Raw genomic sequence first — 15,381 nt, 5'->3', positions numbered from 1 at the left:
CAATGGTAACAAATAATACTCCCCTTTTGGATATGCTTGTTGAACATGTTCTATCCAAGCAGTGTGATAGCCTACAATATTAGGATGTTGCAGGCCAGCCAATACTTTAACTTCTCGCAATACCTGAAAAAAAAGACCAAAAAGCAACTTTATAATCATCCTTTAATTTGACTGTAAGATGAACCCAAAGGGGAAAAAAATCAAAGGATTCTAGATATAGTTATTTTACCTCTTACTGGAATTTAAGAATTTGAGGACAGATTATTATTTTGCAGCATTAAGGATAATATAATTCAGATCTTGCAGACTAATGTTTTATATTAGACTCAGATTGAGGCTAAATAAACATACACTAAAATATTATAAAACATTCTTCCTGTTTAAAAACATATGATGAGATACACAATTTATAAAATAGGAGATATGCCTACTTACTACTTTGCCATAACCAACATTAATGCCACTGCTAATTATATTAGGAACCACTTACAGTAAGCACAGAGTTAAACAGAGAATCTGAACATGGAAAAATAAATTCATACCTTCATGCAATCTCTTTTGGTTGCTTTCTTAATAAGATTTTTTTTAATTGCATAGAGCTGTCCATCTAATTTGTTTCTGACCTGAAAAGAATTTTAAAAAGGGAAACGTTAGAAAAAGCAAATTTCACAAATTTAGATCAGTGTGTCAAAAACTCATTTGAACAACAAGTTTGTTTCCTAAGAGTCAAAATCTTACACTCTTTATTCAGATAACCTCTCAATGACATTAGAGGAGGTCTTCTAGATTTGGCCCTAAATGTCTAATGAAGAGGTGCCCAAGTTTTGCACAAGGGTCAAAACCAACATAAAATGAAATGGACACCACTGCAGCCATCCTTCCCTTTAATATGGAGTGCTGCTCAACGAGACTACAGATCCAAGCCCAAAAAGTTCCTTCTTGATCTGAATAGCCTCGCCAATGATATATTGACAAATGATTTGTATTTTTAACTACTGTCTTTTGGTTGTAACATTAGAGAGGTAACATTAGATAGGAAATGAGTTCTTTGCTTATTATTACAATGCAACTAAATATTTTTAAAACAACTTTGGCAAGTAGCACATGACTCAGAAAAACAAGGTGAATGAGGTTATATCATTTATTGGATCAATTTCTGTTGGTGAGAGAGACAAGATTTAGAGCTACAAAGAGCTAATCCTCAAGTCTGGGAAAGGCAGTCAGAGTGTCACAGCTAAATACCAAGTCAAACAGATAGTTTAGACAGTTACATGACTTGAGTCTGAAACTAAATACCTTCATTTTCTAAAATATATTTTATTTTAGATTTATAAAATATCCACCCAACATAATAATATGGTTGACAGAGGAAACGAGGCTAGTTACTTGGCACCTAATTTTCAGAAGAACTCAGCATCGGCTGAGAAGAGAAGCCATTATCAACAGTGGGTGCTCAGCGGTGCTGAAAATCAAGCCCTAAGACTGTAAGCTCGGGGGTGTGTGTGTGTGGAGGGGAACGGACTGTCTTTCTAGGCATTTATATAACACTCACTACAATGCTACCTCTGGGTGCTACTACAATACAAATAGTTAGTAAAAATAATAGTTACTATTCACCAGTGGTTCATACAACCCACATTCAAAATTAAAATAATTTTCTTTTTTAATCAACCACAGTTAAGATAAGTTTCCCTGCTTATTTTATATAGATAAATCCAAGTACTTCATATGAGAAGTAAGGGTTCTCTCATATTCAGGATATAAGAATAAGACTATACACAAAAGTGAAATATACAATATATTCTGTTTTAGACAAAAATGCACTGGAATCTGCAGAAAGCACCCTTCTGAAAGGACGAACTAAAACCTCTTACACAGGTTTGGTTTGTATTTGTTTTATTGCATATTTCCAAGAACAAAAACAAACAATCAGGTGAACTATTTTCCATCTAACAGTTATTAACAAAGCTGCTAAAATAGAGGATAAAAATACCTTGTATACTGTACCATATCCCCCTTTTCCTAGTCTTGCAATCTCATCAAATTCATTTAAGTAGCGTGAAGTTTGTGCTTCAAAGAGAACTTCTTTTTCACTAATTAAAAAAAAAGTATATTTTATGACTGGTTAAACTAAATCACAAGCTAAAATTAAGGTACTATGTAAGCCACAGATAGAGATGACACAGAAACTTCATTTACATTGTGAAAAATAGCTAAGTACTATGACACTACCCAAAAATTTACCTATGAATCCCATATGGAGAACCAAGCATCATCAAAGGCCAAACACTAAGGGGGCGCTTTTGCTCCTGGTAATTAGCTATCATGTCACAGCTACTTAAAAAAAAAATTAACTTTAATACAGCAGCCCATCAAGTAAAAGCCAATGTCCTACATGAAGAAAATGCAATATGAAATCTCTCTCCATCTTTACCCTTTTAAAGAGTAAGCTTATGTTTTTGAATACACAGGTGTTTTACACTTTATCAAATTTCTGACACCCAAGACCTCAAATGCAATATTTTCATGCTAAGCTGAATTCTATTATTTTTATAGTGCAAAACTTCAGACAGAAAGTTAATCTTAATACTTGGCACAGCACTTTGGACACATACCTGACTATGTGAGAATCTCCATTGTCAAGCTCCTATAAAACAACAAAATACAACTTTTAAAAGAAGCTATAAACAGTGAGAAAACTGATGAGCACTTAATGGTTAAGTATGAACTTCACTATGAGAAGGTAAATTAGCAGGACAGCAATTCCAATTATTCTCCTAAATGCTGTAAATAAGAAAAAATAACAGATTTGAATCAATAAACCTAAATTTCGATCTGAACAAAAATAAAGCTTTGACCTGATAAAGCAAGAATACTGTAGACTTTAAGTTATTATTTGCACGTATACAAATACACCCACCCAAACTACCAAAATGTAAGCAAAGCACCATTTTGTATGACTTTTGAAAATACACAATCCAAATATAAAAACAGTTCCATAAAGAAAGTTGCTTCAGAAATCCTAACATGTAGGTTCAGTAATGTAAAGGTTATTAAAGAAACTTAAAGTTTACCTCAAGTATTTGTTGATTAGCTGCTTTCATTAACTGAGTAATGGCTCTATTATGTTGCAATCTTAAAGTACTAAATTCATCACAGAAGGCAAAAGAGGAGAGCAAGCCCATTCTAGTAAATGTTCGACAGATTACTATAAAAAGAAACAGGATACAGGTTATTTAACAGGAAACCTAACTAAACAATTGCAACTTTAATTCTTATTATTTCTTAGCCAGGTCACAATTTATAGTGATCAACTGAATCAATGAACATGAACAGGAGCTAGGTACCCAACTGCATTTTAAGTCTCTTTCCCACCCAATATAAATAAATATGAGAAAAGTTCTGAGCAACAATTACTTGTATTTTAGCACAGGGGAGGGAACAAATGCCAACACTAACACCACATGTGGGTATTTTTATAACCATCCTGACCCGTACTTTTTATTCAGAAGTAACTGCTTTATTATTTAAACTGAAGATAATTTATAATTCAGTCAACATGGAGCTTGGAGTGCACGTGGTAATAGTGCATGAACAGTCACATAAGGAATTCTTTTTAAAACAGTAACTGAAAGAGATTCTGAATCTGAAAAACAAATGCATTCCATTACATGTACCCTAACACCTTTTTCCTCACTCCTGGTAAGGAACCAAACTAAAAACTAATTACACCCCAACTACAGCTACCCTGTAGAAATCCCCTCCTACCCACCAAACTAATCCACATTCCTTCACCTCCTATCTTCAGGGTGAAAGTCTATTGTGCCCATCTCCTTCCTCTCCTAGCTGAATAAATTATCTGACCACCACCCTACCCATTTGGCTACCACAAATAAAGCACCTTTGTTGTATTTTCAGAGTTCAGTGCTAACAGCATTCCAGTCTGTTCACAATTATAAGGACTCGTATTACCATGGGCTATCAGCGCTATGCTATTAGTGAAGAATGACAGTATCAATGTTTTTGCTAATTCCTCTAGTGTGTATGCACATGTATATGCACGTATATGTAAATACACAAAGAATACATTGGTCATAGCTCCACAATTAAGTTAGGACCAATTTCTCTTTCAAAATTGTTTATTATGCAGTCCATTATGGGGAATAAAAAACTGGGCCTGATAAAATTACTACACACTGGAAGAGTAGAGATGGAATTTTGGTGACAGTTACAAAAAAAAAAAAAATACGTAGGACTCTTTAGGAAGTTCCAAGGAGTTATAACTGTTTAGGAGTCCTAATGAGAAAAAAGGGATTTTTTTTGGAAATATCTTGAGTCTCTTTCTTTGGATCATTGTAGCTCAAAAACAGCCTGTTATTAAACCCAGCAAACTATCCACATAGATACATTTCTTTGAAAATATGTACATAAGCTATATTTACAGAAATTACACTGTAATTAATGGAAGTTGTTTAACAATTGTTGCATTTATTATAGTTATAGGCATGACTCTGGGTCACTAAATGGTGCACTCTAATAAGGTAACAACCAATCATTGTCCTTCCTCTCCAGTTCATTTGTAAAACTTCACCTCTATTGGCTGAAATTAGTTAATGGAAACTTTCCACCTCTCAAGAGTTTTCAGGAGTCAAGTGCTGAATTATCAATACACAAAGAACACTTGATTGGGTCATAATAGACATAGTGACAGAGTGCTGGTTGTGTATATTTGTCTTGACAAAGAGAAGGAGAGGTAGAGAACTTGTGGTTATTTACCTTGGGATAGACAGTAGAGACATTGGTATAGTACTGATAAACAGATCTTGAAATAGATACTAGAAGTAGTGGTAGAATATTTGTTTTTATTTGTCTTGACATAGAGAGTAAAGATAGTGGTGTAGGTTTAGGTACATTAGTCTTGAAATAGATAGTAGAGGAAGTGACAGAATACTTGTGTAAATTTTAATCTAAGAGGGGAAAAAACGATAGTTGATCATTTGTAGACTATCACAGTGTACTGCTTTGTCCAAACACACACATATAAAGTACAAATATATATATATATAATCTTATTTCAACAATTTATTTCTATAGTTTTGTATATGAAAAACATTTTAAAAAATGACATTTCTTAATTGTGCTAGTCATGTGCTTAGTCAAAGAAAATATTCATGCACAAAAAAAGGAAGATTTTAATCAAAATGTCTTGCACCAAAATATGGGATGCACTTTTATAGAGCTAAAACGCAAAGATTAGAAGGGTATAATTAAATGTAGTCAGAAATGTAAAAAAGGAAAATATTCATCTTTTTGTTATTTTCTTACTATTTTAAGAATATGCTTAGGAAATGCATAGAAACATAAAATTCTATACCAAAAATATCAATAATCCATCAAGCCATCTCAAGTAATAAAACACTTAAATTGCTACTTACTAGTGCTATAATCTTGAAAACATTTATGTATGTGCTTACCTTTACTACCATGGGAATTCCAATAGGAACACCCCAAAAGAAATGGAATTTCAGCTCCAAATTTGAGTTTAATGATAACCTGTTTCCTATGTTTCTAATGCTGAGTGTGTTGTTTGTAGTTAAATAAATAAATGTTATTGAAAAGCTTTTTTATGCTTAGGTTACTGTAATGTATTCTCAAAACTAAGGTTTTGTCTGGGGATAGAGTTTTCACACTTTTTAATCAGGAATATTTTTGTATCACTCCCCTTGTAAAGCCAGGCATCTTAATTATCAAGTCAATTCTACAGTGAACTATTAAAAAGTTTTACAGTTGGCCTAAAATTGTTTTCCTATAACTATAAAAATGTCATTAGTTTTAGGTCTGATATTTTGGATCCTGGAGTAGGAGCAAATGCTGAGACCCCACTTTTCCAATGGCACTTCAAGCCATGTTGGGTCATCTGATATCAAACTTTAAATCTGGCACTAGTGCAGGTCTGAATATTGGTCATCCTGGGATTGAGGTACATAACATTTTGCTTGGAAATTTCAACATTGGAGAGGAAGGAGAAATACTACTTTGTCAGTTGTTTTTGTTTGTAAATGACAGTTGTTTGAAAGCTGCTCGAAGATATGGAATATTAGAAGTAGTCCCAAATGAAATGGATTATTTGGAAGAGGGCAGGTGAGATGGTAAAAGGTTCATGAGTACATGCCACATGGATCCACCATGTGCATCACGTGGCTGTACAATTTAATCACCATCACATATGGGGGGGGTACATATAGACACAAACAAAAACACCGTTCATGGGAAATCTAATTCATTTTTTTCAGTTCAGCACATTCCAACAATAAGTAGAGCTGGTAAAGTAGAAAAGTTATCTGAATAGTCACCTTGGAGTAGTGTTAACTAAAACTAGCTGATAGAAATTGTAGAATAGAAACTACGGGTATTTTCTTACTGCCTTTTTTTTTTTTTTAAGATTCCTTTGATTTGAATCCTGTTTTGATTAGCATAATACAGGTACATTTGTTGCTTATGCATAATTTGTATTGAGAATTATACTATTTGTGTATGTTTATGAATATTGCTATTACATTATATTCCTTTCCTATAACTGTGTTTTCCCTGTTTTTGTAGTTCAAATACCAGATTTTAATAAAGCCTGTGGAATGAGTTTAGAGTCATCTTAGTGATATCACCTGTTACCTCTCTTGCACTGTACTTTCCTAAGAGGCTGGTGAAACAGAATTTGTTAGTAAAGGAGCAGTAATTCTCTGCAACTTGATCCTGCATATTTTTGGAAGGTAGAAAATGCCCTCAACTCCTAGTCAAATTGAGGGTGCTCCCAACCTTCCAAGTGGCACTCAGCTACATCCAGTATCAGATCCATAATTTTCCAATAGTCCAATGTAAACTGGCAAATGGATCTCATAACTCAGAAAACAAATGTAGCATTTTATGTTCAGACACACATGACAATAAATCAATTTAAGGTAAAGTCAAAACTGTAGACATTCTCACTAACTTTGGAACAAACATCTTGATTGAACAGGATTTTGTGCATACAAGTGGCAAAGATGTTCTAGCAGAGAAACAAGCAGTAGCTGGTTTGCAATTGTAGAAGTGAAATAACGTTTTTCTGAACCATTCACAACTCGAAGTTCTTCTGGTACATCAGATTCTGAAAATAAAACAGAACAATTTAAGGGTCATAATATATTGACTTTGTGAAACACTATAAAAAGTGGTTACCAGCAGAAAACTTTTTTGTTGTGTAGACGGACCCCTAATTATAACTGTGTAACCAGTTTGGCCAGTTCTTCATTACAGCTCTCTGTAAAGGACAATGTCTCAGGGTTTGGCTACACTCGAAACTTCAAAGCGCTGCATGTACTCCATCTCCTCATGGGGATTAGCTTGCAGCACTGGGAGCTTGGCTGCAGCACTGTTTACACTGGCGCTTTACAGCGCTGTATCTTGCAGCGCTCAGGGGGGGTGTTTTTTTCACACCCCTGAGCGAGAAAGTTGCAGCGCTGTAAAGCGCCAGTATAGCCAAGGCCTCAGAGTGCACGGTGCAGATGCCACTCTCTGTGTATGGCCTTCTGCCACTCTGTCCCATTAAGACATGGATGCCTCTCTACAAGTGAATTCAGACAGTATGGTGGGTTTAGACACAAACACGTTTAAAAAAAAAAAAGTGGGTCTGTAAAACATGGCATAGACCATCCCTTATCATTGGAGCAGTAGTTCTGTGAACTGCTGGCAGTTACTAAAAGACAGAAAGAATATTTAGGAAACCAATTTTCTCTGAGAAAAAAATTACTTTTTAAAAACCTTCAGAGATTACTCATTACTCTTAAATGAACAGGAACGCTCGGTCCCTTTAAAAGGGAATTTATAACAGCACAGTAAAGTCTATTTAGGACCCACCCATACTGCAAGTCTAAACATACAGAGTTGTCTGCCCCATGGTTACAAATGTATTTTTAAAACAAATATAAATTATAACTACTTTACTGTAGCATATGTGACAACATAACCATCATAAGGCTTCCCTAATCTAAGTGGAGATACTAATTTAATTACAAAGCTTCCTTTTCTAATATTTGTTTAATATACCCCATAAAACTGAGTTTTCAAGAACAGCCTTTTTGACCAAGAGCCTTGTTTTCAAGTGAGACATGATGTAACAATTTCATTACAAACATAAACAAAATCCTCCTTAAGATAAAAATTTACTACATTGGAAATGGAAAAAGGTAAATTACAGTGTCCCCTAGGGATCTGTACAGAGACTAGTGCTGTTCAACATATTAATAAATGATCTGGAAAAAGGAGTAAGCAGTGGGTGGCTAAGTTTGCAGATGATATAAAATTACTCAAGACAGTTAGGTCCAAAGCAGACTGCAAAGAGTTAAAAAGGGATCTGAACTAAACTGGGTGACTGGACAACAAAATGGCAGATGAAACTCAATATTGATAAATGCAAAGTAATGCACATTGGAAAACATTCCAACTCTACATACAAAATGATGGGGTTTAAATCAGCTGTTACCACTCAAGAATGAGATCATGAAGTCATGTGGGCAGTTCTCTGGAAACATCTGCTCAATGTGCAGGAGGAGCAGTCAAAAAGAAACAAACTAGCAGAATGTTAGGAACCAGAGTGGATAAAAATCAATGATTTAAAAAAAAATAAATTAAAAAAATCTATTTTTATTTAAATTGATTTGATAAAATGCTTTTGAGGAAAAAACCTATCTAAAGATAGTTTTAATTAAAATACATTATAGCTCAAAGATATCTCATCATGGAATAGGGATTAGAAATACTAATTCTATAGTATGAGACAATATATTTATGTTTAAAAAAAGTTTTGTAAATGAGTTCCAATAGTTCATGGATTAAGAACCCAATCTTATGGGGTCCTAAGGCTTTTGTATAGATTATTTAGGTTAATCTACCCAATGAGACTCGGTATCTTCTACACTGAGCACTATCAGAGATGCTTAGTTTTGCTGTTCTCAAACTGTGGATTTGTGTCTCCAGAGATATTATGCTTGTTAACAGCAAAAATATTTTTAAATAAATAAATAATATATAGAGGTGAGAAATAACAGACTTCAACCCTATTGTTCCTCTGCAAATTTGTGTACACAGAATCAATCCCTTACCTCTCTCTAAAAATGCAAAGTTTCAAAAAGTTCAATGAAAAGAAGATTGCTGGGGGCGGAGTAGACATGGACAAGGAGAAGAAGTCTGGAGATAAATATGAGAAAGGAGGAACAGGCAGGAGAAAGAAAAGTGAAACTGTTTTGAGAAGCATATTCCAGAAGACTTGAGCTCTTTCTGATGTAGCTTTCATTGATTTGAGATCTACCATAACATTCTCTCACTAGAAGGGAAAACCTATAATGGTAGTGGGCCATAAAAAGAGACCCGGTGTGGGAATATTTTAATGAAGTTCCTCTACCTGTGGGTAAGACAGGCATGCACACAAAATGCAAACACTGCAACAAAGAAATGCAAGGCCTGGTTGCTCAAATGAAACAACATCATGAGAAGTGTTCCTTCTCAGGAGGAAGCTGCATTGAAGATGATGAAAGGAACATGTCTGAACATGCAGGATCTTCAGGTTGGTAAGCTTTTTTATTTCATACTTCTTTCTTGGGACTGCCTGTCTTCCTTCTGGACTATTCTTGAATTCTCATGTTTGAGCAACAAAGACAGTTGTTAATCTATGGTGTTATTATTTTAGATACAGTTGTGATAAAAAATAAAGAGCTGAAATAGGCAGATCTTCCTTTTAGAATCACACTTTTAAAATAATACCAAATGAGCAGTATGGTAATAATAATTAAATAACTGCATTGACTTATTTTGTTTAGGAGAATCCATCCTCAACATACAGGATTCTGAAGACTATCCACCTTCAAGATCACCATCAGAATTATCTGCCAATGATAGTGTTTCAGTCACATCATGTATGTCATAGAGCCACAGTATATCACCTGTAGCAAAAAGAAAAAAAAACTCCACCATCCAGAAACAACCATAGATAAATTTGTGATAAGAACCAGAAGATTACAAAAAAAGGTAATTGATTATAAAATTGCTGTTTGTTTATGCAACAAACTCCCTTTCTGTATGATTGAGAACCCACACTTCATTAACATGATTCAGTCATTAAGACCAGGATATAGTCCACCCAACAGAGTAGATGTCTCAGGCAAATTGCTGGATAAAGTGTATGGAAGAGAAATTGAGCAGTGTGCAAAAGATCTAGAGGGTGAAATTGTTAACCTGAGTCTTGATGGGTGGAGCAATGTCCATAATGATCCTGTTGTATGTGCTTGTGTGACAACAGAAGAAAGGAATGTCTTCCTTACAGAAACAATTGATACATCAGGAAATGCACACGTAGCAGAATATTTACAAGAAGTAACAGTAAAAGATGTAACAAACTGTGGGGAAAAAATTCAAATGTATAGTATGCAACTTGGTCGCAGACAATGCAGCAAATGTATCCAAGATGAGAAGAAATTATTTAGAAAAGAGTCCCAAGCTAACATATGGTTGCAGTGGTCATTTGATGCACCTCCTAGCCCAAGACTTCAGTGTTTCAGAAATAAAGGCTAATGTTGTTCAAATTGCAAAATACTTCCGTAACAACCACTTTGCAGCAGCTGCTCTGAAAAAAGTGAGAGGAATCAAGCTAACTCTCCCACCAGATGTGTGATAGACCTCAGTAGTGGACTGTTTTGAGCACTATATCAAGAACTGGCCTAATCTGATGAGTTTGCGAACAAAATTGTGAAAAAAAAGATGGCACTGTCACAGCCAAAGTGCTCAACACTGGGCTTAAGAGAAATGTTGAACACATGCTGAATAACCTGAAGCCTATTTCTGTAGGCCTGAACAAAATGCAAGGAAATAGCTGTTTTATTGGTGATGCTGTTGAAATCTGGAAGGAACTGAGTGAGATCTTAAAAAGAGAAATATGCAATGACAGAGTTAACTTATAAGCATTAAAAAAAAGAATGGGACAAGCATTATCTCCAGCTCATTTTCTTGCAAATATTCTCAATACTCGGTACCAGGGTCAAACTTTAACTGCTAAAGAAGAGGAGTTGGCTATGATATGGACATCCAGCAATCATCCCTCCACAATGTCAACTATAATAAACTTCAGAGCTAAGGGTGAACGATTCAAGAAATGTATGTATGTTGATGTTTTAAAGAAAGTCACAATAGTGAAAGTCACTCAAGCACTTGGATTCAGAGACTGTTGAAGTGATAATCTCACTTTTAACAGCTGTAGTTTCTTCTGACAGTGTAGAAAGAACATTTTCTTCCTTTGGACTAATTCATTCCAAAGTAAGAAATTGTTTGGGACCTGAAAAAGCAGGAAAGCTTGTTTTTCTTTTCCAGATTATGAACAAACAAGAAAATGAAGGTGAAGACGAATGAGTTAGCTGCAGAAGCCAATATTTTAAGTTTCTCATGTTTAACTGGCTGACATGGCCCATTTAATGTTTGTGGTTTGTTTTTTTAAAATATTTAATGTAACTATTTTAGTTAAAAACAATTTTAATAAAAACAAACCTGATTTTAAAGAACTTGAATGTTTAACTAAATTCAAAAATTCATATGCTTTTTTTGTTAAAATATTGTTTTCTGTTGAAGAAAAAAATCGAGAATACATAACGTTGTTGTTTCAGTTAAATAAAACAATTTAAATGTCTGACTGGTGATGTTCTCCTCCTAATACAGCATGGCAAGAAAATCCTCCAAATATTAATGATTAATCTGTTGAATTGGAGATAGTTCACCTCTCAGTGACTTCATAAAAATCTGCTTCAATTACCTTTGGTAAATTAAATAACCAAACAATCATTCATTTGCTGATATAGCTGTAAAATTAATCTGAAAAGTTTTCAAAAGAAATCTCTTAAAAAATGTATAGTGTGTATCTTCTAAAAATTAAACTTATAGCTATTTCTGAGTTGTGAAGAATATGTATTAAGATTATAATAATCAACAAGAATGCACATTTATGTAGAAATCCATGATTAAGGAGTCTTCCTGACTAGTGATTTAAATCATGATTTAAATCAAATCCACCCTGTTAGGAACTATTAGGAAAAGGATATATACGGTAATAAGACAGTAAATATCATAATGTCACTATAAATCTATGGTATGCACACATCTTGAATACTGCACATAGTTCTGATCACCCTATCTAAAAAAGATATACACCTCTACCTCAATATAACGGTGTCCTTGGGAGCCAAAAAATCTTACCGCATTATAGGTGAAATTGTGCTATATTGAACTTGCTTTGATACACTGGAGTGCGCAGCCGCCCCCCCCCCGCCCCTCCCGGAGCAATGCTTTACCATATTATATCCAAATTTGTGTTATATCAGGTGGCGTTATATCCAGGTAGCAGTGTATCAGAAATGGACAAAGTACAGAGAAGGGCAGCAAACATGATTAGGGATACAGAAGAGCTCCCACATAAAAAGATATTTAAAAGACTGGGACTATTCATCTTGGAAAAGAGATAACTAAGTGGGGAATATGATAATGGTCTGTAAAATCATTAACGGTGTGGCAAAAGTGAATGCGGAAATGTTATTTATTCCTTCACATAATATAAAAGCCAGGCATCACCCCATGAAATGAATAGGCATCAGGTTTAAAACAAACAGAAGGAAATACTTCTTCACAGAATGCAGTCACCTGTGGAATTCATTACCAGGGGCTGTTGTGAGGGCCAAAAGTATAACTGGGTCCAAAAAGGAATTAGATAAGTTAATGGAGGATAGATTCCTCAATGGCTATTAACTAACCTCAGGTCAGCAATGCAACCCCATGCTCTGGGTGTCCCTAAGGCTCATACTGGATAACAGAGGCTGGATCACTTGATAATTGCCCTGTTCTGTTCATTCCCTCAGAAGTATCTGGCATTGGCCACTGCTGGAAGACACTATACTGGGCTAGATCTAGATGGACCATTAGTGTGACCCAGTATGGCCACTCTTATGTAGAAATATTTCAAAGCTTCCCCATCCCCCATACCGTTTTCTAGAAAAAATGTCTGCTTAATTAATAAATTAAACATTCACATGCAGCTCAGTAACATGGTCTCCACTGATCCGTAGAATTCACAGAAATCTTATCCTTCAAAAAGATCAGGATAATGATTTTAATTGAAGATTTAACTACTACCCAGGAGAGTCAAACAAACAAAAAACAAGCAGACATGACAGCAGCATCTTACACAAGCCAAAAGAAGAGTGGGAAGTAAAGGAGAATGAAGGAAAAACCAGAGACCCAAATAACCCTAAGAGGGATCAGAAATAATGATCTTCCACATTAAAAGTTTACATCAAACTTCCAGATTCCCTGAGTCGTCCCTACTCAGAGGAAGGACACAGCGTGGGGCCACGGAAACCCTGTAGCAAACAGTCTCCAGGAATTCCTCACAAATACTTCAGCAGGACAAAGCGGGCAGACAGCTAGTAAAAGTGGGGATTAGGAATTAATGACTGACAGCTGTGCTGCTCTTGCATCACCCTCCCTACCACCAGGCACCTGACGCCTTCATCATCACCCCCCACCCACGCCGCACCAGACAATGACAGGGGCCACGGGGAGGCTTTTGTATCATCTCCCAGTGGGGCCGGGGGGCGGATACCTCACTCTCCTCCGGGGAGGGGCGCAATGTCGCCCCACCACTCTGCGGGGTGTGGGGGGATTTGCACTGCTCTCCCAGTGTGTCCCAGGAGCTTTGGGGGGGGGACTTCAAGCCCCCGTTCCCTGCCCCCGCAACGAATATCCCTCAGGGGCGGGAGGAGGCAGTTGCAGTGCCCTTCCCCCTAGGCAGCTGGGGGCACCTTTTCCCCCTGGGCCCCGCTGAAGTCGTGGACGAAGGCTCCCCTCGCTCACCGTCGTACTGCGGCTCCGGCCCCTCCTCGGGAAACTCGATAGCGGGCGGCGGCAGGTTGGGCCCGGTGGCTCTAGGCCAGAGCGTGGGCCGCCGTTGCCCCGCAGCGCCCCCGCCACCTCTCCACATGGCCAGGACCTCTGGGACTCAGCGACCCGCCGCTTCCCGCGGCCTAGCAGGGCGAACGGAGGCGAGGGGGGTGGAACGTACCAGCTCTTTCCAGGCCCGTGTCGCCCGGCTGCGCCCTCTACAGGGTCCCGCCGTGGCGCGCCAGGAGTCTTCCTCAGTCGACCTCGTGCGGAATGGGGCTGCCGGCCGGCCGAGCTCCCCGCATCCCTAGGGGGGCTGAGGCGGTGACCATTCCCCCACACACACACCAAGGGGCTGACCATTCCCCCCCCCCCGCACCATAGGTGCTTGAACTAGGAGTGCTCAGCACCCCCACTATACAAATTGTTCCAGCCACCCCCCCCCAACGCACACATCCCTGGGGGCCAAGGCCCTAATTTGTCGTCCCTACTGGCCTCTGAGGGATAGAGGCTCTCGCTAATTTGCTTCCTACACATCCGGAAGGCAGGGAGCTGGCTAAAACTCCCCGTTCCCCAACTGCACTCCTTGGGATGCAAATTATGCTCACCCCATACTACATCCTGTAATGCTAGGGGCTGGGGTATCCCATCCCATACTGTGTCCTTCAAGGGGCTTGGGCATCAGAATAATTCCAGTGCACACTGCGTTCATAGGATCTGGGGTACTGAGCTACAGACTAGTCCCACTCACACTTGAGAATATAGATACTGACAGGTCAATTTTTAAATTGTAAGATCTTTGGTGCATGAAGTGTTCCTTTTTATTTGAAAGCACCTAGACATAATGGGCAGTAGCAGAAATTAATAATACACAAGCATAATATTTTCAGAGTTCAATGCATCAAAAAAGTGATGATTATTAGCACCTATCATGCCACAAAAAGTGGCACTGAATCTTTTTTTACCATGGTGATGTCCTGAGTCAGGTGGAACCATGTTCCCAAACTAAACTTTTCCCGGTTTTGAGCATACAATAATTTTAAATCACTAACAGCTTAATCCCCATACAAACTCTAACCAAAATGATCATATATAATCCTATTGTAAACAAATGCAGTATAATCGTCTCAATTATACAAATTTCCCTCTGATCCCAAAAAAGGGTCAGTGCTTCCAATAACTATTAATTAGAGTGAATGTTTCCTCAATTATCCAAAACCATGCTTCAATTAATTTAATTCAGCATCCACAGCGATATTAACATATGTCAAGGTATTATTAAACATTATGGCCTGATACTAATGAGAGGTACTGCGCGCCAATAGCTCCTAATGAATTTACCACATCTGTACAAAAAATAAATATTAAAAGGAAAACACAAAACCTAGATTTACGTGCTGATTAAACAAGATTGCCATTCAAGTAAACAGCGTT

The 15,381-nt window shown here is 37.1% G+C and overlaps 1 protein-coding gene across 3 annotated transcripts in view; it reads right to left on the bottom strand.

Moving 5' to 3' along the window:
* The window catches only part of EIF2AK1 (eukaryotic translation initiation factor 2 alpha kinase 1), a 35,256-nt gene extending 21,143 nt beyond the window's left edge, over positions 1 to 14,113 (bottom strand). The window contains exons 1-7 of one of the 3 annotated variants that reach the window (XM_030577992.1): positions 13,921 to 14,113; positions 6,989 to 7,144; positions 3,075 to 3,208; positions 2,616 to 2,647; positions 1,994 to 2,093; positions 543 to 623; positions 24 to 123 (exon numbers count right to left, since the gene is read on the bottom strand). In XM_030577992.1, coding sequence (XP_030433852.1) covers positions 24 to 123; positions 543 to 623; positions 1,994 to 2,093; positions 2,616 to 2,647; positions 3,075 to 3,208; positions 6,989 to 7,144; positions 13,921 to 14,047 — 730 coding nt within the window. In that variant the 5' untranslated portion in view covers positions 14,048 to 14,113. Of the gene's footprint in view, positions 1 to 23; positions 124 to 542; positions 624 to 1,993; positions 2,094 to 2,615; positions 2,648 to 3,074; positions 3,209 to 6,988; positions 7,145 to 13,920 lie in introns of those variants that run through there. The other 2 variants (XM_030577990.1, XM_030577993.1) reach the window with 2 other exon arrangements.
* Positions 14,114 to 15,381: the final 1,268 nt, after the last annotated feature.

Source organism: Gopherus evgoodei, chromosome 10 (assembly GCF_007399415.2).
Source record: "Gopherus evgoodei ecotype Sinaloan lineage chromosome 10, rGopEvg1_v1.p, whole genome shotgun sequence".
NCBI classification, from domain to species: Eukaryota; Metazoa; Chordata; order Testudines; family Testudinidae; genus Gopherus; species Gopherus evgoodei.
The sequence above is the reverse complement of the archived record's forward strand: the minus strand, read 5'-3'. Positions and strand labels throughout refer to the sequence as shown.